The 26233-nt window shown below is 42.1% G+C and overlaps 2 protein-coding genes across 4 annotated transcripts in view; one reads left to right on the top strand and one right to left on the bottom strand.

Moving 5' to 3' along the window:
* Positions 1–2238: 2238 nt before the first annotated feature.
* On the bottom strand, positions 2239–6930 carry C10H15orf65 (chromosome 10 C15orf65 homolog). Of its 3 annotated transcripts, none has more exons than XM_030576748.1 (2): positions 6703–6930; positions 2239–2851 (listed from the first exon to the last, which is right to left on the bottom strand). In XM_030576748.1, the coding sequence occupies exon 2, from the start codon at positions 2840–2842 to the stop codon at positions 2489–2491; it is 354 nt and encodes a 117-aa protein (XP_030432608.1). In that variant the 5' UTR covers positions 2843–2851; positions 6703–6930; the 3' UTR covers positions 2239–2488. The 3 variants fall into 3 exon arrangements, with proteins under 3 accessions (XP_030432608.1, XP_030432607.1, XP_030432606.1); XM_030576747.1 differs by having other exon boundaries at positions 6743–6929; XM_030576746.1 differs by having other exon boundaries at positions 6665–6753.
* A 139-nt stretch (positions 6931–7069) lies between these two features.
* CCPG1 (cell cycle progression 1) overlaps positions 7070–26233 on the top strand; it is a 60190-nt gene continuing 41026 nt past the window's right edge. Inside the window, exon 1 of the mRNA XM_030576726.1 lies at positions 7070–7171. The gene's annotated coding sequence lies outside the window, so the exon portion shown is untranslated. The remainder of the gene's footprint in view (positions 7172–26233) is intronic.

Raw genomic sequence — 26233 nt, 5'->3', positions numbered from 1 at the left:
TCCTATTAATGGATCATTTAAACCTGCCAGAATCTTAAGGTACATCTACACAGCAATTAAGCACCTGTGGCTGGCCTGGGTCAGCTGACTTGGGCTTGCAGGGCAGTGGGGTTCTAAAATTGCTGTGTAGACATTTCGGCTTGGGTTGGAGCCTGGACTCTGGGAGTTGTGGTTATGGGAGTGTTGGGGATAACAGGATAGGAGCTTAACTGGCCCTGTTTGAGTCTAGGGAGCACCAACAAAATACGACTATCTTCCCAAACCAAGTTGGGAAGCCCTAGAGATGAGGAAAAGAGGAGAAGCTGAGAACCAATAACCAGTTGTGGATCCCTGATTCTCCTGCAGCCCCAGAGCAGGTTAGAGCAGCCTGGAGATTGCCTTAATTTGTGCCAACTGGTTATGGTCCCTAAAGACTACATCCCAGCTGGATATAGCGAGAGCATATTGTGCTCAAGCCACTTTCTCCCTGCGCCTGACATGCTCCTTTCCACCCCAACATGCTTCCATGCTGCAGCGAGGGAAGCACTGAAGCAGGTTACACTTGTTCTGTGCCCCATTGGGACTCTCCCATGCCCGGAGAATCCCTAAAGGATATGTGAATGGTTTCTGCTCCCTTTATGCCATCTGCATTGCTTAAATGGGGTGGAACAGGGCAGAGAATCTTTTCTGAACTAAAGCTTGGCCCTTAGGCTGAAAAAATTGGATCCCACTGGGTTTGTTAATGTGGTCTGGGATCTGTTATACTTATTTTAAACTTTTGACTGTTATTTCTGAGTATGCTTGGCATTGATGGCAAACAGCTATGATGCATTACTTGATCTCATTCTGAATTTCTTTCTTAGGTTACTTATTTGTTCCTGATTTGACAATTTGGGAATTTCTGACACTCTGGGAATTTTATGCAAGAGGGCCCTGTCACTCCTTAGAACCAGTAGTAGACATTATATTATGCCCTCTTTAAGCATGGTGAAGCAGCTCTGCATAATGCCTCCCAGTTCTCCCTCTGTTTGTTATCCGTAATGCAGGGCTGTGATTAGCATTCACCCATTTTTGCTTAAATTTAACTTTTCGTTTCTCACGTATTCTGAATGCCACTTCTTTGGGACCTAAAGACGTGGTTACTGATGTTCACAAGGCATTATCTGCCTAAAGTTTTCATTTATTTTGTGCATTTTTTCTCTGAGCTGTCTGTTCCATACAGTGAATGTTTTATTCCAGAGCATGTGATTTATATTTAATCTTTTCTTCAGACTATATTTTACATGAGGACAAAATGAACCATACTTGCATGAAATTCCCAACCCAACTTTTAGCAGCCCTCAACCCAATCTCTATATTTGTGCCTTCAAACCCCTTATTTATCAAGCAAACTTGTGTACCTAACAAAGATTTTTATGAGTGAATTCCCATTTACCCACTGCTAAAATATGGTCCATCCATGTTTAAATATAGAAGGTCAGTTACTTTTGTTTTCATATTTGTGTACCCTTCAGTTTAAATTAGTATTTTAAGGTACATATTGTAACAGTACCTATAGATTAAAACATTTTTCTCACATGCAAACCTCAAATTAAAGGGCTGTACATGGGGGAAACTACGTTGATATTAAGGATAGATGGCATCCCCCCTTCAGCAACTCAGAGACAGTGTGCATAGGACACTACATTACAGCCAGTTGGTCGGCTGCAAACTGTTGCATCACCTCCCTCAGACTTGTCTTGTGTTCCAATCGATCAGTGCATTTATCAGATCCGCTGGCTGTTATCCTGACCTATGCAAAATACTTTCCCCCAGCTTTTGTGCAGAAAGTTTACTGCTGAACCTCTTCTCCATCCAGAACTGTACCGTCCCACCTCCCCTTTATGCAAAAAACATTGGGAACAGCTTTAAGGTTTTGACTTTCCTCAATTGTGGAAGGAGTTGCAGAATTTGTCTCTGCGTAAGTTGCACAGTACAAACACTAAGACTGAAGCAGAGTACAAACCTGTTAAAGGACAACCTGCTCACATCAAAGTTATATTTAAGACAAATTCTGCACTCAACTTACCCTCTTGGCTTCCTTGCGGTTGCAGGTGGTGGAAATATGTGCAGGATCTGATCAGTTTAAAAAAAATAGTCTGGCCTTGTAACACGCGTTCTGACACTTGTTTTGAACATTAACCTCAAAGATCTATCCTCTTGGGTGAATTTCTGTTGCACTTAGCTCTTTAATGTACAATAAGTGTTGTGTTTAACACATTCATTTCAAGAGATATTCTTTATTTCTGTATGGGTTGATGCACAGAAATGTATTAACAAATACTCACTTAAAATATTAACAATTATTCACTGTTTGATCCTTGTAATAAAAAAGTGTTTTATTGTAATATATATTGACGCTTTACTCCCAAAATGGACAACAAAAATAACAAGCCTGCGTTTTATTTCCCCAAAGGTAAAATGACTAGTTCTTTCAGTAAATACATCAGAAAAGTAAGATAGTACAATTTTACAGAGTATGCTGCATATTTGGGTAGTCATATACCCTACTTCTGTCAATGGCAGTGTTTATATAATTATGTTGAGTCAAACCACAAGTTAACAAATGTTTTGTAAATGTTTCATCCTTTGGATGGTAGGTACATGGTACCATTTGAGACGTAGGTGGTATAGCACCATATTCACTCGAAGTTGTTTTAAACAGTAAAAGCTGAGGGTTTGTCAAGAAATTATTGGTGGTGAGTGTCTTTGGGTCCAACATACAGGAAAACACAGGATTGCCAGGATTTGCACAGGAAGGCAGTTGAACAGATTTGATTTTCTCATTGTTGGTACTCGTTGGTAGCATCTCAGCAGAAGTCATTTTCTTTTCCTAATTAAGAGATAATTTTAATGAGTTAGTTCTCTTTATAAATAACAGGGAAAATAATATTTCAGTTAGATTCATATTAAATCATTGTTTTTATTAAACAATCAGATATTAGGAATCTGATCAGTACATAAGTATATTATTAGTTTAATTACTTGTGTATGGAAAGTAATGTGTTTCCTGAAGGAGAAAGCTGCAGGGAAATTAAGCCATGAAACTTGAAGGAATTTTTCCCAACTTTCACGAAGTTTTGTTGTATGCTTCTGCAGTGCACTGTACAGGTCACTTACGTATTATTCAGTTATTTACGTGGATCCAGTTACTTTACTGGTGTGTTATTTTAAAGATGGTAAGTAGGCAAGCTCCAGCAAAAAGTAGCACAGTGAAAAGAGGGTTATGTAGCATGCGAAACCCATGTTTAGATTCAGATTCATTCTTTCACTCAAATCTATAACATCTTCTCAGTGAGTTAGATTTGTGGGTCGGAGGAATAATGCTGTAAGTGTTAGCATTATGTTGCAGCTTAATTATAATAATTCAGAAAGATTAATTTGCACAACGACGGGACTAAACAAGCATACTTTAATGATGCTTATATTTGTGGGAGAAGCGGGGTATTTTGCATAATTCTAAACTTAGTCCTAAAGTTTTACATTTATTTTTAAATGGCTTGATTCCAAATAAGTGTAATTTTGAAGTAGTCTAGTAACTTGCTGATACAATCCTCTGTAGGCACTGAAGTGAAGGAAGGGCTAATTCACATTTTTGTTTCTACTATTTCTAGTTTTCTGTCAGTTTAGAAGAGCAGCATTTATGGCTTATATTGTGGAGGGCCTACTATATTGGAGAGAGGACAGAATTTTTTTTCAAATGAAATTTTAGAATGTGTGGAAAATTGCAGAGACTTGATAATCCTGGAATATTTAAAATACCATACTTTTCTCATATCCGTGGACATAAGTTTATTTGCGAAGGCTCCATTCCATAGTAAAGAGTACTCCATAGCATTAAATAATCAGTAATGGTTCATTACTAACTAATGATTATCAGCTGTGACATCGTGGCTATTGTCCCAGCCAGCCATTTGCTTGAATTATAGAATTCACTAAAGTTTAAATATATGTAGCATTAGTGTTCTTTACTGTCTCAAAAAGAAAAAAAACAACATTGTAGATATCACTATGGAACATTTGGAAGAAATCTTTTCCCTTGAGACAGAAGGTTGAGTTCAGGTTCCATAGACCAGTGGTTTTCAAACTTTTTTTCTGACAATCCAGTTAGAGAAAATTGTTGATGCCTGCAACACAACGGAGCTGGTGCTCAGAGTTTTGGGTGTGGGAGGGGGCTGAGGAAGAGGGTTGGGGTGCAGGGGTGAGGGCTGAGGGGTGGGGCTGGGAATGAGGGGTTCATGCTGTGGGAGGGGACTCTGGACTGGGGCAGGAGGTTGGGCTGCGGGAGGGGGGTCAGGGCTCTGGGTTGGGAGTGCAGGCTCTGGGGTGGAGCCAGGGATGAGGGATTTGGGGTACACGAGGGGGCTCCAGGTTTGGGGGGGCTGGGTTTCGGGCATGGGATTGGGGTGCGGGCTTACCTCTGGTGGCTCCTGGTCAGTGGTGCAGCAGCAGGCTTCCTGCCTGTCCTGGTATCAGGAACCGCGCTGCGTCCCGGAAGTGGCCAGCAGCAGATCCAGCTCCTAGGCAGAGGTGCGCAAGAGGCTCCGCGCGGCTCTTGCCCGCAGACATTCCTCCCCCCTCTCCCTCAGCTCCCATTGCCTGGCTCCTGGCCAATGGGAGTGCAGAGCCAGTGCTCGAGGCAGGGGCAGCGTGCAGAGCCCCATGGCCCCCCGTCTGGGAGCTGGATCTGCTGCAGGCCGCTTCTGGGATGCAGTCTGGTGTCAGAACAGGTAGGGACTACTAGTTCTTACTGGCTGACCGCCAGAGTCCCTGGGAGCTGAGCAAGGCGACCCAGTGCCATGCATTCTGGGTCACGATCCAAAGTTTGAAAACCACTGCCTTTTGTCTTATCCCTTTGTCTAATACTATTCTGATTCTATAATTCAGGACTAGACAACTGCTAGAAGTGGCAGTCCTTGGATGAGCTATTCTAACAAAGATCTCACGTGGCTGTCAAAGGTGAAAGTTCCCTCATGTTTTCAAGTGTGGCAGTTTATTCCAATGCTTAAGAAGTAATTCTTCTGCTCTACTCTGCGCTAATTAGGTCCCAACTGGAGTACTATGTCCAGTTTTTGACACCACATTTCAGGAAGGATGTGGACAAATAGGAGAGAGTCCAGAGAAGAGCAACATAAATGATTAAAGGTCTAGAAAAAATGATCTAGGAGGGTAGATTGAAAAAATTGGGTTTGTTTAGTCTGGAAAAGAGAAGACTGGGGGGGGGGGAATAACAGTTTTCAAGTACATAAAAGGTTGTTACAAGGAGGAGGGAGAAAAATGTTTTTCTTACTCTCTGAGGATAGGACAAGCAATGGGCTTAAATAGCAGCAAGGTCAGTTTAGGTTGGACATTAGGAAAAACTTCGCAACTGTCAGGGTGGTTAATCACTGGAATAAATTGCCTAGGGAGGTTGTGGAACCTCCATCATTGGAGATTTTTAAGAGCAGATTAGACAAACACCTGTCAGGAATGATCTAGATAATACTTAGTCCTGTCATGAGTCCAGGGAACTGGACTAGATGACCTCTCAAGGTCCTTTCCAGTCCTATGATTTTATGATTCAGCAGTCAATGGTCAGCCGTAGGCATAGGGCTCAATACCAGTGAAACTAAGTATAACTAGACAAGGTGGGGTTTGCACCCTGATAAATTTCTCAAGTTTTGAAAGGTTTGGTATTTTCTTTGATTTGCCTTTTCTAACAAATATGTAACTTGCATATTAACTCCTGCCTACTATCCACAAAAAAAGCCTCACTAAAACAAGACACTATACTTTACACTTCTCCCCCTAGGGAGAGGATGAGAGAACATGTATGGCAGATGTTAGTCATGTGGTTTAATGCATGACTGGCGGGTGCTCTGATACTATGGTGATGTGTGTGGTATAAGAACTGATCCAGAATTGTATTAATTCATTTTGATGAAATAAGTCATTCCAGCCTGGTGACCTTTAGAGGTTCAGCTGACCTGAAGAAAAGCTCTGTGTAAGCTCAAAAGCTTGTATTTTACCAACAGAAGCTGGTCTAATAAGTTATTGCCTCACCTTGTCTCTCTAACATATACATTGATTGGTTTAGATTCAACTTTAGGTGCAAGTGGGATATTGTCAGTTTTTAAAAATTGTAAACAAACCATTTATTTACCTCTGCTGCTAATACAATGGTAGATTAAAACTGGCAACACTTTAAATATCCAGTTTACTTATCACTAATCTTTCCTTGTTGCATTCCTTTCAGATGAGCCGATAAGCTGGCATGAAGTCTGTAGTTTACACAGCCACGTGCACTGTCAAGTTCCCCGAGCTGCACTGGCTGTTAAATATCCGTGCCCACTGTCCGGCATTAAAAGTAAGTGCATGGGAATGTCTCGTCTCCTGAGCCGATTCTGTAAATGCCTGTTACATAACAGGGATATTTGTAGCCCTTTTTCCCCATCTTTAAAATGCTTCCCGGGAGCTGCACAGCCGGGACTTGGCGAAACAGCCAGGAACCCAGCTGTCACGACACGGACTTTACCCTCTCCCGCCTCCTACAGCTGAGAAATGGGGCCTGTGCCGCTGGCTCCGGCGCTGAGCCGAGCCGAGCTGGGCCGGGCCCGGCTGGACAATCGCTTACAGCGCCGGCAGCGGGGCCGCGGCCTCACCTCACCTCTCAAGCTCTGTGACGAACAGGCGCCAACTACCCACCACGACAGGCCGGGCCGGCGCGCGCTCTGCCGCTGCTTACCGCCGTCCGCCTCAGCCTGGCCACCGCCGCTGCTGCTGTCCAAGGCCCCGCAGCCGGCTCTAGATCGTGGCCCCAACTCTGCAGCGCTCAGGCGTCGGGGGCGTGCGACGTTGCCATAGCACCAGCCCCTCACGGAGCCGCTGACGGTTCCTTTGTTGACAAGCCTTGTTGGCCTTTGACCTCTGCGCCCCCGCCCCGCTGCTGCCTGGGATCAGTAGTTCCCCTCGGGCTCGGCCAGCAGTGAGCGAGCGGGGAGCGGACTACACTTGCCAGGGTGCTCGGGCGCCGCTGCGATGCGCAGGCGCCGCTTCCCCTGCTGCTGGTTGTTTGTTGTTTTGTGAAGGCATCAGGAGCTAGCAGCGTGAGCCCGTGGTGCCCCCAGTCCCTGGCTGGCTGCGGCGGGGGACGCCGCCGGGCCCGATCACTCAGGTACGAGGGGCCGCTTGGTCGCGGGAGGGGGGCAGGCGAATCCTCCCTCTCTTCGCTCTGGAAGCGCATCTCGGCTTGTCCCTCAGGCGATGGCGCGACTGCGCCACCCGCTTCCCGCTGGGCTCCCTAGTGCTAGCGCTCCTCGGGGGCAGCCCCTCAGCTCCCTGCCCGGGAGAGCGCACCTGCAGCCCCCTCCACCTTCTCGGTCGGGCCCCCGGTGTGGGGAAAGCAAGGGCCCTTCCAGCGAGCGCCGCGGTCAGGGGAGCAGATAACGGGCGGGACGCAGGTTTCTGTGCCTGAGCGAGAAGGGCCCTTGCTGGCCCCAGGCTGCCCCTGGGTTAGGCAGCAGGTTGGCATTTAGACGTCCGTGCTTTACGTGGTAAGCGCGTTAGAGCAATGCCCAGGTAATAACGTGTTCACTTATATAACTATTCCTGCTGTCATTTGCTGTGCTTTCTAAGGATAAATGTCAGCTGTTGGGAAGGGGGTTTCAGGATGAAGAGAGCGAAGCACTTCTGTTGGCAAAGGGCAGGGCCATCAGAGAGAATCCCATCGGTGTACTACTCTGTGTTGGGTGCTGGGCACTTTTTCAAGAAAACAAATGTCCTCTGCCATGTCTGCCAAATGGTGCTGCGTTTAATTTAGTCTGCTTCATCGTGGTTAGATTTAAATAAGAAATGGGATAGCAGGCCACCCCTCGTGGTGAATGGGTATATGCATGTTTGTAGCATTTACAGCTGAGTGCAAGAAGAACTTGAATTGCTTACCATATTGGTCAGTAAAAGGAGACACTGTTTATTACTTTAATATATCTTATGTATGTTCAGTCAAAAGAGAAATTGGCTCTTAGATATTGAATATTCTGCATTATAATTTCCCAGCTTCCATCTGTTTCATCATCTCCATACATGCTTGTGACCGATCCAATGTATTGTATTTCATAAATGATGTGATAGTTTACACTGCTGAATGTCACTTAAGTTGTTTTGGCACCACTTTACTTTATCTGTAGCCAAAACGTCATACTCATGAGAGAAAAAACAATAATATATTAGCAGAGCACAAAACTTAATATAGAGGTTGTTATGTTTTAGTAAAGCAGTGCACGTGCACAGACAGAACTGTGTGTTGACGTCATGCCCTGAGAATTCAAACAACACTAATATCACAGTACAGTAAGTAAATTAGCATTACAAAATTGTGAGTTGTCAGAAATCTTTTCCTAGAAATATGTTGATCTGAAGAAGCTATTATAAGTGCTATTATAATAGAAGACTGCTTAGTAGAAGTAATATAAATTTGCATGAAGATCCTGTAATAGCATATTTACCTTCGTTATAATTTATTCTGAGACTTTTTTTGTACAATAGAAATAAGATATTCATGTAGAACAGAATCCTTAGTTTTCCTAGTTAAAAGTGGAATATAATTAGCTATCATAAATTAGTTCCTTTTCACTGTTAATCATTTAATTCTTCTTTGTCAACATTCATTCAGGTTTTTCTGGTCTGACAGGTCTTGTTTCAAGATGGAAGAACTTTGGAGTTATATGTAGAGTGAAATTATTATTATACTGTTTAAAGTTGGATATCTGTTTTATTTCAGCACTCAAATTTTGGTGAATTGGACATAGTATTTTACATTTCTGTTCTATTACCAATAAGAGGCAGAAGTCAATGGTTACTAAAATCTTTATTTTATACTCTGAATATTTATTCCTCTATTAACTTTAATGGAGCTGCCACATTGTATACAGTGATGTGAATAAACTGTTTTAAATGAGACTGTCAAATTTGCTTACAGCAGTCAAGACACTGTAAAATTAAAATATATATATTTAATAAAATGAATTTCCTTTTACTTGTGTCTAAATACTCCTAAGATTAAAACTAGAAGAATGTTATTTCTTTTACACAGTTTTCCTTTTCCTTCGTATCTCTACACACACACACATTTCTGTTAATCTTGAGTTAAATTTCATGCCATTACAGGAGCTTTATCTAGTGTGCACCATATAATTACTTCAAATGGCATTGACTGTGCAGTTGTGGAGAATGCAGTCAATTGTATCATAACTTCTGCTGCTGGTGATGGAGCAGAATATTTTTGAACATGTTCTTTCAAGACAAAAGAACTAAGACTCTGGAAGTAGATAGAATAATTTCTACTTAATTACTGCGAACAAAATAGTAAAAAGACAAAAGTAAAATGATGGCTTTGTCACTACTGTGCAACGTTTGGAAAACAATTACAATATATTACATTTCTAGGTAATCTTGGTTTGTAGGCAAGTTGCTAACATAAATCATATTTTTCAAAAAAGCATCCATCCAATTTTTTGAAGATTATGCCCAGTGTATTTTAATTATCTTGTCATCATAAGAAGCTAAATGTTTTAAAGTAGTTGGTTATCACAAACAAGAATAAAATTACAGTAGCTTCACTGTTGATACCTTGGGTATTGAGGTCTGATCCAAAGCCCATTGATGTCAGTAAGAAGAGGCCAATTGACTTTATAGGGCTACAGGGGAGACTCTCCAAAGCCTACTAAATTGTAAGTTCTTTCAGGCAGGAACTGTTGTGTAATATGTTTCCTTCATTGCCTATCATAGTGGAGTCCCAACCAAGTTGAGGTGTCTAGATAGTATCATAGTATAAATGTTAAATAACAGTAGTAGTAATAGATGAATGAAAGACTAGGTAGACAGCTTTCTTAGAAGGTTGTAATACAGTATTGATAAAACGTACCATGTAAAAAGTTTATTTCTGTTTCTGTTTTTATGGGGCTGTCATCTTAAAAATAACACTGAAATTTATCTATTATTATAACACCTCGGCTTACAGTAAATTAACCAAAATAATAAAAAAAAAGGTTTTTCAGACTATGTACTTTGTGCATTTTGTAGCACGTTGTATATAGTCGTCTTCAGTCTTTCCCCTGTTCACATGAATCTTTCACTGGAGGGGGAAATACACACTTTTTAAAAATAAGAAAATGTAATTTTGAAACCACAGGAGGACTGGGAGGTTCAGCAGCCATAGAACTTTAAGCTGCTTTTAATTAATTTTTTTTTTTAATTTACTAGATTTCAAGTTGACTGTGTCCATATAAATCTTTTAGTGGATGGTAATGGCTGGACAGTTGGGTGATGAACTTCTCCAGTCCCTCTGGTTTTGTACATTAATATTTTTAAAAGATCTTTTTGAACAGGTATTCCGTGGATGATAATCATAAAACTGCACTAGATTCTTTATATGGGCTACTTAGCATTAGGCTGTATTTATGTAATTTAATAACTACTTTGGGGGAAAAAAAGCAAATACTGTAAACAAGAACACAGTGGCCTTGCTTCTCATGTTCTAAAATGTGATTAATCGCTTTATGCCTCTTATCTGTATTCTAGAAGGGCACATTTAAAATAGAGAGCAAATACTACATTTTATAGCAAGTTATGTTCAGTTGGTCCTGTAACTCCTCCATAAGACTGACTCTCTGGAATCTACGCAGAATTTGGGGTGGATGTAGGGAAGCTCCCATCTCCCTCCAAAAAATATTCTGCACAAAGTGTCAGTTTCTTGGAAAATCTGTAAAGTCAACCGCATGGATTTCCTGGCTTCTTTGCCATGATTTGGGGAATGATACAGCACAGAATTCCTTGACAGTGAAACTTTGAATCAAAGGTAATATATGTAAATTTTACTATAGAGACATGATTGCAAGACACAGTACAACCCTAGTCATTCATAATTTTGCTGAATAGATTTTTGTCTGATTTTTAAGAACATAAGAAAGCATCTAACTGTTGCATGGGAAATGCAAGAAAACCCTTTTTAAGCAAACATAAAATGTAAAGTTGAATGCAGTGTAGTGTATAACTTATGAATCCTTTCTGGGGTCTTCTGAAGTATATTGTGTGTAGATCTTTTGAGGATTTTTCATAATTGAAAGAAGTGATATTTCATACAGATGATTTAAGACCTGATACACAGCACACTTTGGTCACTACGTGAATAATATTTCAGAAAATGAGATGTTCTCAGAAGTCTAACCACATTGTAGATGTAACACTATTCTCTCCTCCGCCTTTCTCTGACAGCTTGGCATGTAGGTCTGATGACTATTTGAGAAAAAAATGGATCAATTTATGTAATGTAGGCAGGACAATGAAAATTTGTAACCTTTCATTTAAATTTCGTTTTTTGAAGAAAGTTTTAAATTATTGCTCAAGTGAATTTTATTTGGTCTAGTCCAAAGGAAGACTTCTACTCTTCGGTGCTGATAGACTGGAATATATCAAATAAGTGGAGTCAACCTCTTCCTAAACCAAAGCCCCAGGCTGAGCAGTCTTTCAGGGCTAGAACAAACTTTATGTTCTGGGAAGCCCTTTTCCTATCCAGGCTCCAAGGCCAGTTTTAGTCCCAAGCTGAGTAGACCTCTGTCTAAGCGAAAGACACAGGCTAAACTGACCATGAAAGTTGGGACAAATTTTAAAGCTCCTGAATCCTGCTCCCACTAAACTACAGCTAGTCAGCAATTGCTTTGAAACAAACCACTCCATTACACACACTTCTCATGACAATAACTTTTTACAGGCCAACTTTGAACATGAGATGCTCTGTTCTTATACTAGTTCTCAAGGTTAGATCTCCTTATTCATCTAAGTAGTGTCCAATTTTAATATTTTATAGGTCAGTTTTGAAACTGAGTCCTAAGTGATATCTATCAGAAAAGGTTGAACTGTACTATACAGCAGATGAAAGAACAATTTAAACAATACACCTCTACCCCTATATAACGCGACCCAATATAACACAAATTCGGATATAACGCGGTAAAGCAGTGCTTGGGGGGGCGGGGGGACTGTGCACTCTGGTGGGCCAAAGCAAGTTTGTTACAACGCGGTTTCACCTATAACACGATATGATTTTTTGGGTCCCGAGGACAGCGTTATATCGAGGTAGATGTGTATTACCATTTTCTACCCAAGTATACTAATTTTCATGTTTTCATTCCCCTCATTTGTTTCTTGGTCTAAAATATAAAATAAGATACTCTAAACAGTATCTTTTTCATTTCCAAACTTTTCTTTCATCTGAGTACACATTCATATCAGCAGTCTGCTTGCACTGTAAAAGTTTGAGGGGGATCTTAATCCAAATTCTCAATGTCTAAGTTGCTTTTCTACCTCAAGTACTAGAAAAGCTAAAATCATGCTTCTATTTTTAAAGTAAGTGGAACTATCATTTTTAATACAGACTTCTGGATAGTGTTCATCAACTCAGATGATGTCATATTTTATCCTTGCATGGATTAGCAATATAAAGTTTATTTGCAAATAAATAAAGTGGTACGGATACAAGTGGTTCTTGAAGTATTTTAAAATAATGTGAAGTTATTATCAATTTTATTTAAAAACCCTGTATTAAAGATCACTCTATTCTCCACTACCTGTTGGCTGGGGCTGGCATTTGTGGGGTGAGGTGGGTAGTACTATTTAGAAATATATTAAAAGATCTATTTTAAATGATATTGGTAAGGAAGAATAATGTTGTTTTTAAATTAGATTAGTTTCCAAGAAGGGTAACATTACTTTAAATGAGATTGGCAAAGAAACAGCAATTCTATTTCGAGACAATAATTCCAGGACAGAAAACATTAAGGAGTTATGGTTATATTTAGCTTTTATTTTCATAATGTTTTCTTTCTCTCTAAGTAATAGTTTTCTCAAGCCACATACTTAGCCTGGAAATTTAACAGTAAAGTTATAACTTAAAACAAACATTAAATAGTATGGAAATGCACAATTTAGGGGGAACCAAACAGCCTTAACTCTACTCCCACTGACTTCTTTACTATCTAAATCAAGAGTCTCAAACTCAGTTTGCCTTAGGGCCATTGCCAGTCCTCCAATCCTCCAGCAGGCCAATGTCACTCATGTCGCCCAGAACCCACCCCCAAAAAACTCCGCCCCCCACCGGCCTAAGGCTCTGGGATGGAGTTTGGGTGGGGGAAGAGGTCTAGGGTAGGGGATTGGGGTGCAGGCTCTGAGAGGGAGTTTGGGTGAAGAAGGAGTGAGAGGTTGGGCTCTTGGGAGGGACTTTGGGTGGGGTAAGGGGTCCAGGGTGCAGGCTCTGGGAGGGAGTTTGGGAAGGGGAAGGGGGTGCAGGCTCTGGGAGGGAGTTTGGGGCAGGAGGGGGTATGTGGGGAGGGAGTTCAGGCTCTGGGAGGGAGTTTGGGGGCAGGAGAGAGTATGTGGGGTGTGTGTGCAGACTCTGGGAGGAGGTCGGCGGTGTGGCCCTTACCTGGGGCTCCAAGTTGGGGAGGGCCGGGGGGCCTCCACGTACTTCTGCCCCCAGGCAGTGCCCCCGCAACGTTCCATTGGTCTCAGGGGCGCTCAGGGCAGGGGCAGAGCATGGAGGCACAGCCCCATCCCGTCCCACCCTTAGGCTGGCAGGGAGGGGCTGGCAGCCACTGGAGTGATGGGGGAGCGCCTGGTGGCTGTTGGGTTCAAGGGAGAGACCCGGCCCCAAAACTGCTGGAGCCCCACGGGCCAAATGGGGGAGGCTCGCGAGCCACAGATGGCCCACTGGCTGGGAGTTTGAGACCCCTAATCTAAATGATGAAGGGAGGTGCTTTTTTATTAATTAGTGAACATGATTTGAAGTTCTCCCATTAACACCTGATGTAGACACAGTTTAACACCTTTAAGATTGTGTTCTCTGTTCCTGTCATAACATAGACTCACACTCCAGATTACAACAGCCATAACACTAGATGCTAATGGGGTGTTTCAAATCATGCTAGATAACTAATTTATAAAACAAACACATTTTTCTTACATTGTGTGTAAGATGGGCAACAAGGCTTAAAACAGGCTAATAAGTGTTGGCGAAATGTTTCAAGCCAAGTGTATTAGTTTCCTTAAAATATGTGTATGTGTAAAGAGTATAGAATTTTTTATTTATTTCCTCATTTGGCTTCCTTTGATAGAAACAGAATATATATGACTTTTTGCTGGGATAACGCCTCTTAAATTGGCACTAATATGGAGATGTGGTAAACCAAAACCACACACTACCATTTAAGCTAGATTCTAATATGGGTTGACACACAGAACAACTACAACTAGCGCACAACTTGATTGAACTCATCTTATCTCACTACATAGTTATTTTCCTATATAGTCTGTATTTCCCTTTCCCAATCTACTTACTCTTTTTGCATGAAAACAGGAGCTTTTATTCCCAGTTTTGTTCTGCTTCCTTTGCCACTTGTTCCTCACTTGAAATCCTAATCTTTTGACATCATTATTGGTTGCTGTGGTGATGATTATAACGACTCAGACGCCAACACCACATTCTATAAGCCATTACCCTCTGATCCCACTGAGGGTTACCAAAAGAAACTACACCATCTACTCAAGAAACTCCCTGAAAAAGCACACAAGCAAATCCGCACAAACACAGCCTTGGAACCTCTAGCAAGGGTATTCTATCTGCTGCCCAAGATCCATAAGCCTGGAAATCCTGGACACCCCATCATCTCAGGCATTGGCACCCTGACAGCAGGATTGTCTGGCTATGTAGACTCTCTCCTCAGACCGTACGCTACCAGCACTCCTAGCTATCTTCAAGACACCACTGACATCCTGAGGAAACTGCATTCCATTAGTGATCTTCCTGAAAACACCATCCTAGTCACTATGCATGTAGAAGCCCTCTACACCAGCATTCCAACATGCCACATTCTCTGCAAGCCATCAGGAACAGTATCACCGATAATGTCACGGCAAACCTGGTGGCTGAACTTTGTAAGTTTGTCCTCACCCATAACTATTTCACATTTGGGGACAATGTGTACCTTCAAATCAGCAGCACTGCTATGGGTACCTGCATGGTCCCACAGTATGCCAACTTTTTTATGGCTGACTTAGAACAACGCTTCCTCTACTCTACTTGTGCTACATTGATGACATCTTCATCATCTGGACCCATGGAAAAGAAGCCCTTGAGGAATTCCATCATGATTTCAACAATTTCCACCCCACCATCAATCTCAGCCTGGACCAGTCCACACAAGAGATCCACTTCCTGGACACTATAGTACTAATAAAAGATGGCCACATAAACATCACCCTATACCAGAAACCTACTGACTGCTGTACTTACCTACATGCCTCCAGCTTTCATCCAGACCACACCACTTGATCCATTGTCTACAGTCAAGCTCTACTATACAATCACATTTGCTTCAACCCCTCAGACAGAGACAAACACCTACAAGATCTCTATCAAGCATTCTTACAACTACAATACCCACCTGCCGAAGTGAAGAAACAGATTGACAGAGCCAGAAGAGTACCCAGAAGTCACCTACTGTAGGACAGGCCCAACAAAGAAAGTAACAGAACATCACTAGCCATCACCTTCAGCTCGCAACTAAAACCTCTCCAGCGCATCATCAAGGATCTACAACCTATCCTGAAGGACGATCCATTACTCTCACAGATCTTGGGAGACAGGCCAGTCCTTGCTTACAGACAGCCCCCAAACCTGAAGCAAATACTCACCAGCATCCACACAACAAAAACAGTAACCCAGGAACCTATCCTTGCAACAAAGCTTGTTGCCAACTCTGTCCACATATCCATTCAGGGGATACCATCATAGGACCTAATCACATCAGCCACTCCATCAGGGGCTCGTTCACCTGCACATCTACCAATGTTATATATGTCATCGTGTGCCGGCAATGCCCCTCTGCCATGTACATTGGCCAAACTGGACAGTCTCTACGTAAAAGAATAAATAGACACAAATCGGACATCAAGAATTATAGCATTCAAAAACCAGTTGGAGAACACTTCAATCTCCCTGACCACTCAATTACAGACCTACAAGTTGCAATATTACAACAAAAAAACTTCAAAAAAAGACTCCAATGAGAGACTGCTAAATTGGAATTAATTTGCAAAATGGACACCATCAAATTAGGCTTGAATAAAGGCTGGGAGTGGATGGTCCATTACACAAAGTAAAACTATTTCCCCATGCTTATTCCCCCCCCCCCCCACACAGTTCCTCACATCTCCTTGTCAATTGCTGGAAATGGGCCATTTTCATTACCACTACAAACAGTTCTTTTTCTCTCCTGCTGATAATAGCTCACCTTAACTGATCACTCTCCTTATAGTGTGTTTGGTAACACCCTTTGTTTCATGTTCTCTCTGTGTGTATATCTATATCTATATCTTCCTACTGTATTTTCCACTACATGCGTCCGATGAAGTGGACTGTAGCCCACGAAAGCTTATACTCAAATAAATTTGTTAGTCTCTAAGGTGCCACAAGTACTCCTGTTCTTTTTGCGGATACAGACTAACATGCTGCTACTCTGAAACCACTCAGACAGGATTATAGCTCATGATACGAGGTTATCCAATCCCAGAGCTTTCATCATAAAAAGGCATGCACTCACTGAAAAAATTGCAGTTTGTTTATTTTAACAAAACAACAGGGTAAGAGTGGGGAAAAATAATGCACAAACTGTATGTTAGAACTCTCTTCCTCTTATTCTTCCCCGACCCCAACCCTCACCTAGGCCTTAGATATGCTTAGTTCATCCTTTATCAGCATCTTCTGCTAACTTCTGCTTTTTTATTCAGAAAAAAAGATTTCTGTCAGGCAAGGACTTCTCTTAAAGGGATACCTACTCCTTCCTGGTAAGAGTGCATTTATATTTCCTCTCTGCAAAATCACTTGAAAAGAAGAAATAAAATAAAACAGATGTACACTGGACAGACCAGCAGACACATCCAAATTTCCTTATTCCAAAACATGGAGGCCCTAGAGCTTCCTTACAAAATGTCTATAAGAATTTAACGTGGTCAAAACAATGTAATTGTTCCTAACCTTGACCTGAGCAAGTGCTGACCTGTTTTTGCTGAAATTTCCCCAAAAATTCAGTGAGAGGCAGACACTTGGCATAGAAATGTTAGTCCTTATGGTTAAAGTTTTTGGCAAAGTTACAAACCATTGAAAACAGGGATCTTATAGTGATAAATGTTGGGTAACCTGTAGGTGTTGCTACCTGTAATACACATGCACACCCATATATGCACACAGAGAGTTGATTATTGGATATATACATACTTTTACATGCTGAATAATATAAATAAGTAGAACTCTTAATAGAATGATTTTCAGAATCTTAGTAGTCTTCTAAATGCATTGTTTGGGATTTTCATTTTTTATCATGATGGACATTTATGTAGCATGCAAAAGTATCCATTTGCTGAATACTTTCAACAGTAAGTGGAAAGTGTTGCTGTATTTTTGAAACAGCAATAGTGTAATTGAAGTTGTAACTTCATCCATTTTTTTTGTTAGTAGCAAATATACCAGTACAGTTGGTTACCCAAGGCCACAATTTGAACTCCAGTTGCTTCCCTTATTACAGATGTTGGAACACAACTTCAAATTGTTCACTTAATTTTTTAGTGAATTTCTTTTAATATGTTAACATGACCTGAGGCATATATCTATGAGAGAACACTAGCAGTTCTTCCTGTGCTAACTTCCTGTTTTTGTCTTTCTTGTTTTTTAATATTCAGAGAATTTGTGTCAAGTTTAAGTACTGGGTATAATCTGTGACCTCAGATTTACATATGGTTTCTAGATATTTTTGTTAAATTTGTTCTTGCAGTAATGGTCATTCAGTCACGTCTGCTGATCAAGTTATTTATAATGCAGTGGTATGAGTAACTTAGTGTTTGTGCATTGTGGATATATTTTAATTTTAATTTGATTTATATTAAATGATTTGTTGTGTAGGGTTTCAGTATGTACATCTGATTGCATTCTTATATTATTCCTGTGTAAAGATTTTTGTTCTTTTAGATATCATTTTTTAATTGCTACAATATTATACTTGTTTTGAAGATCATTGTAAACATGCATACTGTTTGCAGAATCTGTTCATTTAGCAATCTACATGATTTTAGTTTAGTTTGAGAATAATATGAAAAAGGATTTGACCAATTTATAGTATTTAAAAAGTTAGCTACTTTGAAGTTAGATTTAGAAGACATAGTTAACTGTATGATACTGGCAAAGTCAATTGATTAAAAATAGGATCTGTGGCTTTTTACCTCTGTTACCACTTGCAGTTTAAACCAGGAAAACAAATAGTGACAGAATAGTTAATGTCTGGCTCTTTGGTCTGCATGAAATGAGTTGTCCACTTCACAGTTGGTTATTGGAACCAGTGTTGGCAGTCCCAGCAGGGAAATCAAATGTTTAATGGTCTGTGGAGACTGAGGGTTTGTCTACACTGACAAGTTTTGTCACCAAAAACTGCCTTTTGGCAACAAAACAGCTAGAGCATACACACTACAATGGGACTTCTGTTGCAAAAAATGCTCAGTTTTTGCAACAAAAAACTTCCACCCCTATGAGAGACTTTTGCAGGGGTGGCCAACCTGTGGTTCTGGAGCCACATGCGGCTCTTCAGAAGTTAATATGCGGCTCCTTGTATAGGCACCGACTCCGGGGCTGGAGCTACAGGCACAAACTTTCCAGTGTGCCAGGGGGTGCTCACTGTTCAACCCCTGGCTCTGCCACCGGCCCTGCCCCCACTCTGCCCCATCCCCTGAGCCTGCTATGTCCTCATTCCTCCCCTTCTCCCACCTCCAGCCTCCTGCACGCTAAGAAACAGCTGATTGGGAGGTGCAGGGAGGGAGGAGGGAGGCGCTGATTAGCAGGGCTGCCGATGGATAGCAGGCGCTGGGAGTGGGGTTAGGGGAGAGTTGATGGGGGGCTGCTGATGTATTACTGTGGCTCTTTGGCAATATACAGTTGGTAAATTCTGTCTCCTTCTCAGGATCAGGTTCGCCACCCCTGGACTTTTCTCTTTTCCCCTCCCTTTATTGTTGACAAAGAGCCAATGTAGACACTACTGATTGTTTTGTCGACAGAATTGGCTTCCGCCAGTATCCCACTCTGCCTGCCCTGATTGCTCTGCTCAGTGTTTTGGCATGCACCCCTCCCCTTTCAAAGCTCTGGGAAGTATCTGTGTGCTGCTCTGTTTGGGGAACAAAGAAAGAACAAATCATTGGAATGCTCCTGTTCTGCCCTGCTCTAGGAACACAGCAGCAGGCAGACTGCTGCTGCAGGGGGAGGGGGACAGACTGCTGTGCTGCTTTGCCATTCCTCAGCACCAGGAGCTCACAGAGCTGCTCATGATGCTGCTCTCTACAGCTGAGGGGGCTGTGAGAGAATTGGAGAGAATCCCAAGATACACAGCGATCAGCCCTTCCTTCCCACAACACTTCACTGTGGGATACATACCCACGGTGCATTGCTCACCCTGCCGATGATGGTGTCCCCAATGTGGACATGATCTGTCAACAGAGGGAGCAAGTGTGAATGCCCTTCGGTAATTTTTGTTTTGTTGAATTTTGTGTGTGTCGACATAAGTTTTGTCAACAAAACCTGGTAGTGTAGACAAGCCCTGAATGTACTCTTTCACCCTTACATGGTTCATCTAAGTCAGTCCACTTGTACTGTAACTGCCCTTACTATGCATCTTTTGTGGATTTCATTTTCAAAGTATATAAATTAGGTACCCCTTATGATCATTCCAAGACAAGGAAATTAGTAATAGCTATTATATCTTGTATTGTCCAAAAGATTATGATGGAACAGAATTAAAAAAAAAATAAAATCTTAGTGTCTTAAGTATTAAGAAATTTTAATAAAAGCAAGTTTTGGTATTTGTTAGTTAATTTTGTTCTTGAATTTAACTTCTTTCTTTTAAGTTCAGGGCTGCACACAGGTGTTTGGGTGCTGAGGGCAAAATCTGAAACTGTGCTTTCCCTCTCAAAAAAAATTAAGACTGAAGGGAGGCTTTGTGGGGCTTGTTGGAGAGTGAGCCCATCGCAGTGGTTCCTGTCCCATTGGGCTGGGTGCAGCTCTCCACTTGGGGCGTTTTAGCTTGGCACAAGGGGTCACAATGCCACTCATGCTTGGCCTGGCTGCCCCTGGATCATGACAGAGGGGCAGCTGGGCCAAACCTGAGTGGTGCTGTGTCCCTGCACATCTGGTCACAGTGCTACTGGGTTTGCACAACCCCTGGTTGGCTCTTTTTCTGATTTGAGAGGATGTTAGTATGACAGATTAACATGTAAAATATTTTTATTATGCGTGCTTGATCGCAGCTTTTTCTTGGTGTTCTAATGTGCTCCCTGCACTCTTGAATGATGGGGGAGACTTTGGTCAGCGGAAAGAAAGGGGTCATGGCCCCCTTCAGGGTCCTCCATCCCTGAGGGTGGAGAGACAGGGTACTATCACTTGGGCTAGAGGTTGACTGGAAAAAGCTCAGGGAGGCCCCTGGGCCCCTGTGCACCTGGGGAAGATGAGATCTATAAACACGTGGTCACCACAACTTTCCTAGCCCATATTTCAGAGATGAAAGACCAGGATTGACACACTAACTCAGGCTCCTACATTGCAAGACAGAGGATTTCCACAAAGTCACTCAACTGATCTAATTTTCTTATAGTGCCTCTTCCTTCTGTCCTCCCATTCTCTAATTGCTCCCTCTTTTCCTGTTCTCCTTTCTCTCCCATCTCTTCCTCTCCATTTTTCTAAATCCACCAGCATAGTTTTGGTTCAGATACATGGTGGAGCAGCTGTGCTGTCCATGTATTGAGAAAATCTTGCAGCAACGTATCTAAAATGTGTTCCTTTTGAGCTAGCATCTTTAAATTTTCTACTCTAATACATTATGGACAGCTGAGTACATGGAAAATTACTGTGAAGAAACCAGTCTTACAATATTTCAAGCATTTGAGTGCCCTTTTAAGCTACAATCTTTAATGTGTTCCGCTGGTAATGAGGGGCTTGTTGTGGGAAAAACAAACTTGAGATTTGACATGTATAGTAATATTAATATAAAAATATATATTTCCTTCTGTGATGTGGTCTTGGATACGAAGCCTCAGACTTGGGCTTCTGAGCTCACCAGTATTGTTTATTGGATTTTAGCCAAGAAAATTGTCAAAGACGTGCAAGTGAACTCCCTGCAAGTGCTGATGTTGAAAGTCTCCTTCACCCAAAAGATGACTGTTAGTTTTATATAATTGCATCTGAATGATCTGATGATACAACACACATGTTTTATGATCTCATCAGAATCCTGAATAGCAATTGTTGCCATGTGGTCATGCATTGTTTGGTATAACAGCACACTACACAGTGTAAAAAAGAAAATGTTTCCTGCCTCGCCATTCAAAGAGGAAAAAGATTAAGTATAGAGGGAGAAGGTTTGAAAGAGACCACCAACCACATCTGAAAGACGTGGCATCAGAGAATAGGATCTCACTATTGACTAAAGTTTATTTGTCCAGGCCCATAAGGGCTTGTCTGTGCTGTGGAGTTAATGTGCAGCTTTTTGATGTACATCAGGTAACTCATAATATCCAAGACAAAGTAATAGCATGCATATAGGTCATCTGCTGTCTTTCAGTTCTTATTGTGCGTACGCATGGCATCAGCTGGCTGTGTACTAAACACATGGTATTCTTGGTTGGACATCCTGGGATCTGTTTCTTTTCTGCTGAGTAGTGTGTATCCAGGGATTTTTTTCGCTGTTAATTGTGGGATATATAGCAGAAGCTAGGTGAGTTCAAATTTTTAAGATCCCATATTTTCATTGTCTCTGCTCCATTTTTCCTGTTTGGGTAGACTAGTGCCATTTTTTACTAGTGCCAGCATGGACTCGACAGTGCTCCATGTTGCTACTCTAGCAACAGCAAATATGTAGAGGCTGCTTGGGCTGTATTTCACCTCTCAAAGCAGATTAATTTGGCTTTGACTCTGTCCACCACACTGTCAAGCAGATGATGTGGTGATGGCAGCAGCTCCTCCACCAGCAGTTTCAGTGTGGGAGGACAAGGGAAAAAAGATGAGATGAGGACAAGGGAAAAAAGAGGAACAATTGATAGTAGAAGAGTGGATCTTGGAGCAGCTTCACACTGCAGTGCTATTTTGAGGTTTCGGAAACCAGCATAGATTAGTGGGAAAACATCATTCTGCAGATCTGGGGTGACCAACAGTGGTGAGAGATTCCAGGGTGGGGAAGGCAAGCTTTTTTGTGGGCTGAACTAACCCAGGAGTACGCAGCTGGTGATCCATATGAGGAGAAATGGGTTGCCATTGCCATCTGGAAGCTGATCACACCTGAATGTTAACACTCCAAAGCGAACCAATTCATCTTCCATGGGAGTTGTGGGTCATCAGGTGGCTAATAAGGCCAATCCTTGAACCACGGGTTCTGTTACAATGAGGGCAGATGTTTTCAGGCTCAGTGGGACGCTGTTGACCATGACTGGAAGCCAGTCTCTCCTTCCTCCTGCGCCTCTTGTCCTCTTCAGCTTGTTGGTGAGCAAGTTCAGAATGCAGGGGACCATGACATGTATTTCACTACATTTTAAGCGCTCCTGGGCAAGTATCTCCCAAGTGTCAGTGTCAATATACTTTTTTAGGCTGTCCTTCAACAAGTCCTTATAATGCTTCAATTGTCCACCCACATTATGGTGCCCTTCTTTCAGCTGAGAGAACAGGACCTGTTTTGGGAGGCAATGGTATGGCATCCGGACAACGTGACCAGTCCAGTGGAATTGCTGACGGATGATCATTGCCTCAGTACTGGTGATCTTTGCCTCTTCCAGAGCACTAATGTTGGTGCACCTGTCTTTCCATTTGGTCTTCAGAATCTTATGAAGGCAGCGTTGATGGTGCCACTCGAGGGCTTTCAAGTAGTGTCTATAGGTTGTCCAAGTTTCGGACCCATATTATAATGTTGGGAGAATAACGACTTGATAAACAGGAAGCTTGGTGTCTGTTCGAATGTCGTGATCTTCAAAAACCCTGTGCTGTAAACGAGAAAAAGCTACACTGGCACAGCTCAGGTAGTATTGAATTTCTGCATCAATATCTGCCTTGGATGAAAGGTGACTTCCAAGGTACAGGAAATGATTGACGTTCTCCAGTGCTACTCCATTGATTTTGATAAATGGGGCATGTAATACTTCATTTGGAGAGGGCTGATAGAACACTTTAGTCGTCTTGATATTAAAAGTGAAACCAAGACAAGCGTAAGCATTGACAAACACATTCAAGATAGTTTGAAGATCTTTCTCAGAGTGGGCAAAGATTCCGTTGTCAACAGCATACTGAAGTTCCACAATAGATGTTGTGAAGATCTTACTCTTGGTTTTCAGGCTGCTAAGCCTGAACAGCTTTCCATCCATTCTGTAAGTGATTTCAACTAAACTGTAAACTTCCCAGTAGTTAGGTAAAGAATGATAGCAATAAAAACCGCAGAAATGGTTGGAGCGATGATACAGCCCTGTTTGACTCCTGTTTGTACTTTGAAAGGTTCAATCTGGGAGCCACTGCTGCTCGGAACAGTTGCTTTCATGTTATCATGAAGCAATTTTGATGTCCTGATAAATACATCAATCTTGGAAAGTACAATCCAGAGGGCACAGCGATTCACTGAATCAAAGGCTTTAGTTAGATCAATAAAAGCCATGTACAGTGGTTAGTTTTGCTCCCAACACTTTTTTCTTGCAACTACCGTGCTGTGAAGATCATATCCAAGCTTCCACAATGTGGTGGGAAACCACTGTGTGACTGGTAAAATTTCTTCTGACAGGGCAGAAGGTGGGTTGCAAGGAACCGCCCCAGAACTTTGCCTGCAATGGCTAAGAGGGAGATATGATAATTTTCATATTCCACTTTATCCCCTCTTTTGTAGAGGGTGAGAATCAGGGCATCCCTCATTTCACTGGGTATCTCCTCCTTTATCCAGATTTTAAGGATAAGCAGGTAAAGCCGCCAAATTAGTTCTGGTCCACCGTCTTTAAAGATTTCAGCGGGGATCCCATCTAGACTTGCTGCCTTGTTGTTCTTCTTCTGCTTGGTGACATTGTGTACCTCATACAAATTGGGAGGGTCTCTGAGCTCATCCTTAAATGGTCATTGAGGGATTTGCCAAGGATTTCATCTGCAACCATAGAATTATGGTTAAGGAGATCTTTAAAATGTTATTTCCAGTGAGAATTGATGGCTTTGTTGTCTTCAGAAGTGTGATTCTGTCCCTAGAGTGAAGAGGATTCATACTATGGCAAACTGGCCCATAAATAGCCTTGGTGGCACTAAAGAAACCAAATGTATTGTGGATATCCGTGAGATGTTGGCGTTCTTGCGCTTTCCCAGTCCACCATTTGTTCTTGAGTTCTCTGGTTTTATGTTGGACTTCCGCCCTTGCCTTGGCATGGGCTTCTTTCTTTATATGACAATTTATGTCGTTCTGCCAAGCACAAAATGCCATTCTCTTCTCATTGATGAGTTGCTCAATTTCTGCATCATTCTCGTCAAACCAGGCCTGATGTTTTCTGGTGTGGTAGCCTATGGTTTCCTCACAGACATTGATGATTACTGCTTTTAACTGGTGCCAATGTTCCTCAGTTTCTTCCGGAAACTTGATGGGAGCTTTTCCTCTAATACTGCTTGGAAGTGGTCACGCTTAATAGGGTCCTTCAAATCTTGAACCTTCAACTTGCGCCTTACCTGCTTCTTTTGCAGCCTCCATTTGGGAGCGATCTTAATTTTCATTGTGGAGTGAATAAGGCGATGATCAGTTCAACAGTCATCAGCACTTGTCATTGTTCTTGTGAGAAGTATGTCACTATGATTTCGGGCACGAACTATGATCTAGTCGAGGAGATGCCAGTGCTTTGACCATGGGTGTCTCCAAGATGTTTTGAACTTTTACTTTTGTCAGAAAAGACTGTTGTTAATAGTAAGTTCATGTTCAGCACACTTGGTCAGGAGCAGAATTTCATTTGAATTGCTTTTGCCAATTCCTTCTTTCCCAGTTGTTCCTTTCCACAGGTCTGAGTCTCATCCAACACATGCATTGAAATCTCCCAGAAGGATGATCTTGTCTTCTGTAGGGGTCCTCAATAAAATGGTTTCCAACTGAGAATAAAAATCTTCCTTTATATTCTCATCTGCATCCGGTGTCGGTGCATAGGCGCTCACAATAGTTGCCTGTTGACTTTTGGTGAGCCTCAATTGGCGTGTCATAAACCGCTCATTGATGCCAGCCGGTATCTCAGAGAGGTACCTTACGAGCTTGTTCTTTATAGCAAAGCCCTTTCCATGCAATCAGGGTTCACCTATAGATTTTCCCTTCCAGAAGTAGGTGTACCCTCCTTTCTCCTCCCTCAGCTGTCGTTCATCAGCTCTTCTAGTTTCAGACTAAGCAGCAATATCGATGTTAAATGGACTCAATTCACGAGCAATAATGGCTGTTTGTCACTCTGGTCGGTCACTGTTTGAGTTGTCCGTCAGGGTACGTACATTCCAAATCTGAAAAGTTTCTTACATTTTCCACTGCTGATGTGGTGATCCTGTTGGATGCGGCTATCCAGCCAGGTAAAACAGAGGCAAGACTATTTTTAGGGCATCTTTTCTAACCCCCTCCCCATATGGGGTGAGCTGAGTGGATCCTAAAAAGGACTTCTCAGTTGTGGGTGCAGCTGCTAAGATACTCAACCTGATCCTCTCCATAGATCACCACCTTGTAGTGGTAAAGAAGCTTGCATGTCTCAATGACCGTGAAAGCGATGCTGCCTGGAGTTATGTACTCCCTTAGGGCTACCCATGGCAGAATAGTCAAGGGCAAGGTTCTCAACAAAGTGTGATCCAAGAAGTCCGTAACGGCAGTGCAGATAGAGTATAACTGCACAATGGAGGTGAAACTGTTGTGTAATGTTACAACGGCTGTGAAGGTGGATGAAAGCTGCAGCAGATAAAGGATCTCCAGTCGTCATGGTGTCCATGCCATTGGTTTCAAGTCCTCTCTCTGTCAAGGATAGTGTGGTGACTGTTGTGCACCAGTCACCACACTTTAAAAGAAGTCCCTCATAGGCATCTTCCAGTTTTTGGGAAAATAACATTTGCATAAGTCAAAAGTCCAGTGGCGAGTGG

This window comes from Gopherus evgoodei, chromosome 10 (genome assembly GCF_007399415.2).
Source record: "Gopherus evgoodei ecotype Sinaloan lineage chromosome 10, rGopEvg1_v1.p, whole genome shotgun sequence".
NCBI classification, from domain to species: Eukaryota; Metazoa; Chordata; order Testudines; family Testudinidae; genus Gopherus; species Gopherus evgoodei.
Note: the sequence above shows the minus strand (reverse complement) of the source record. Positions and strands in the feature narration are given on the sequence as shown.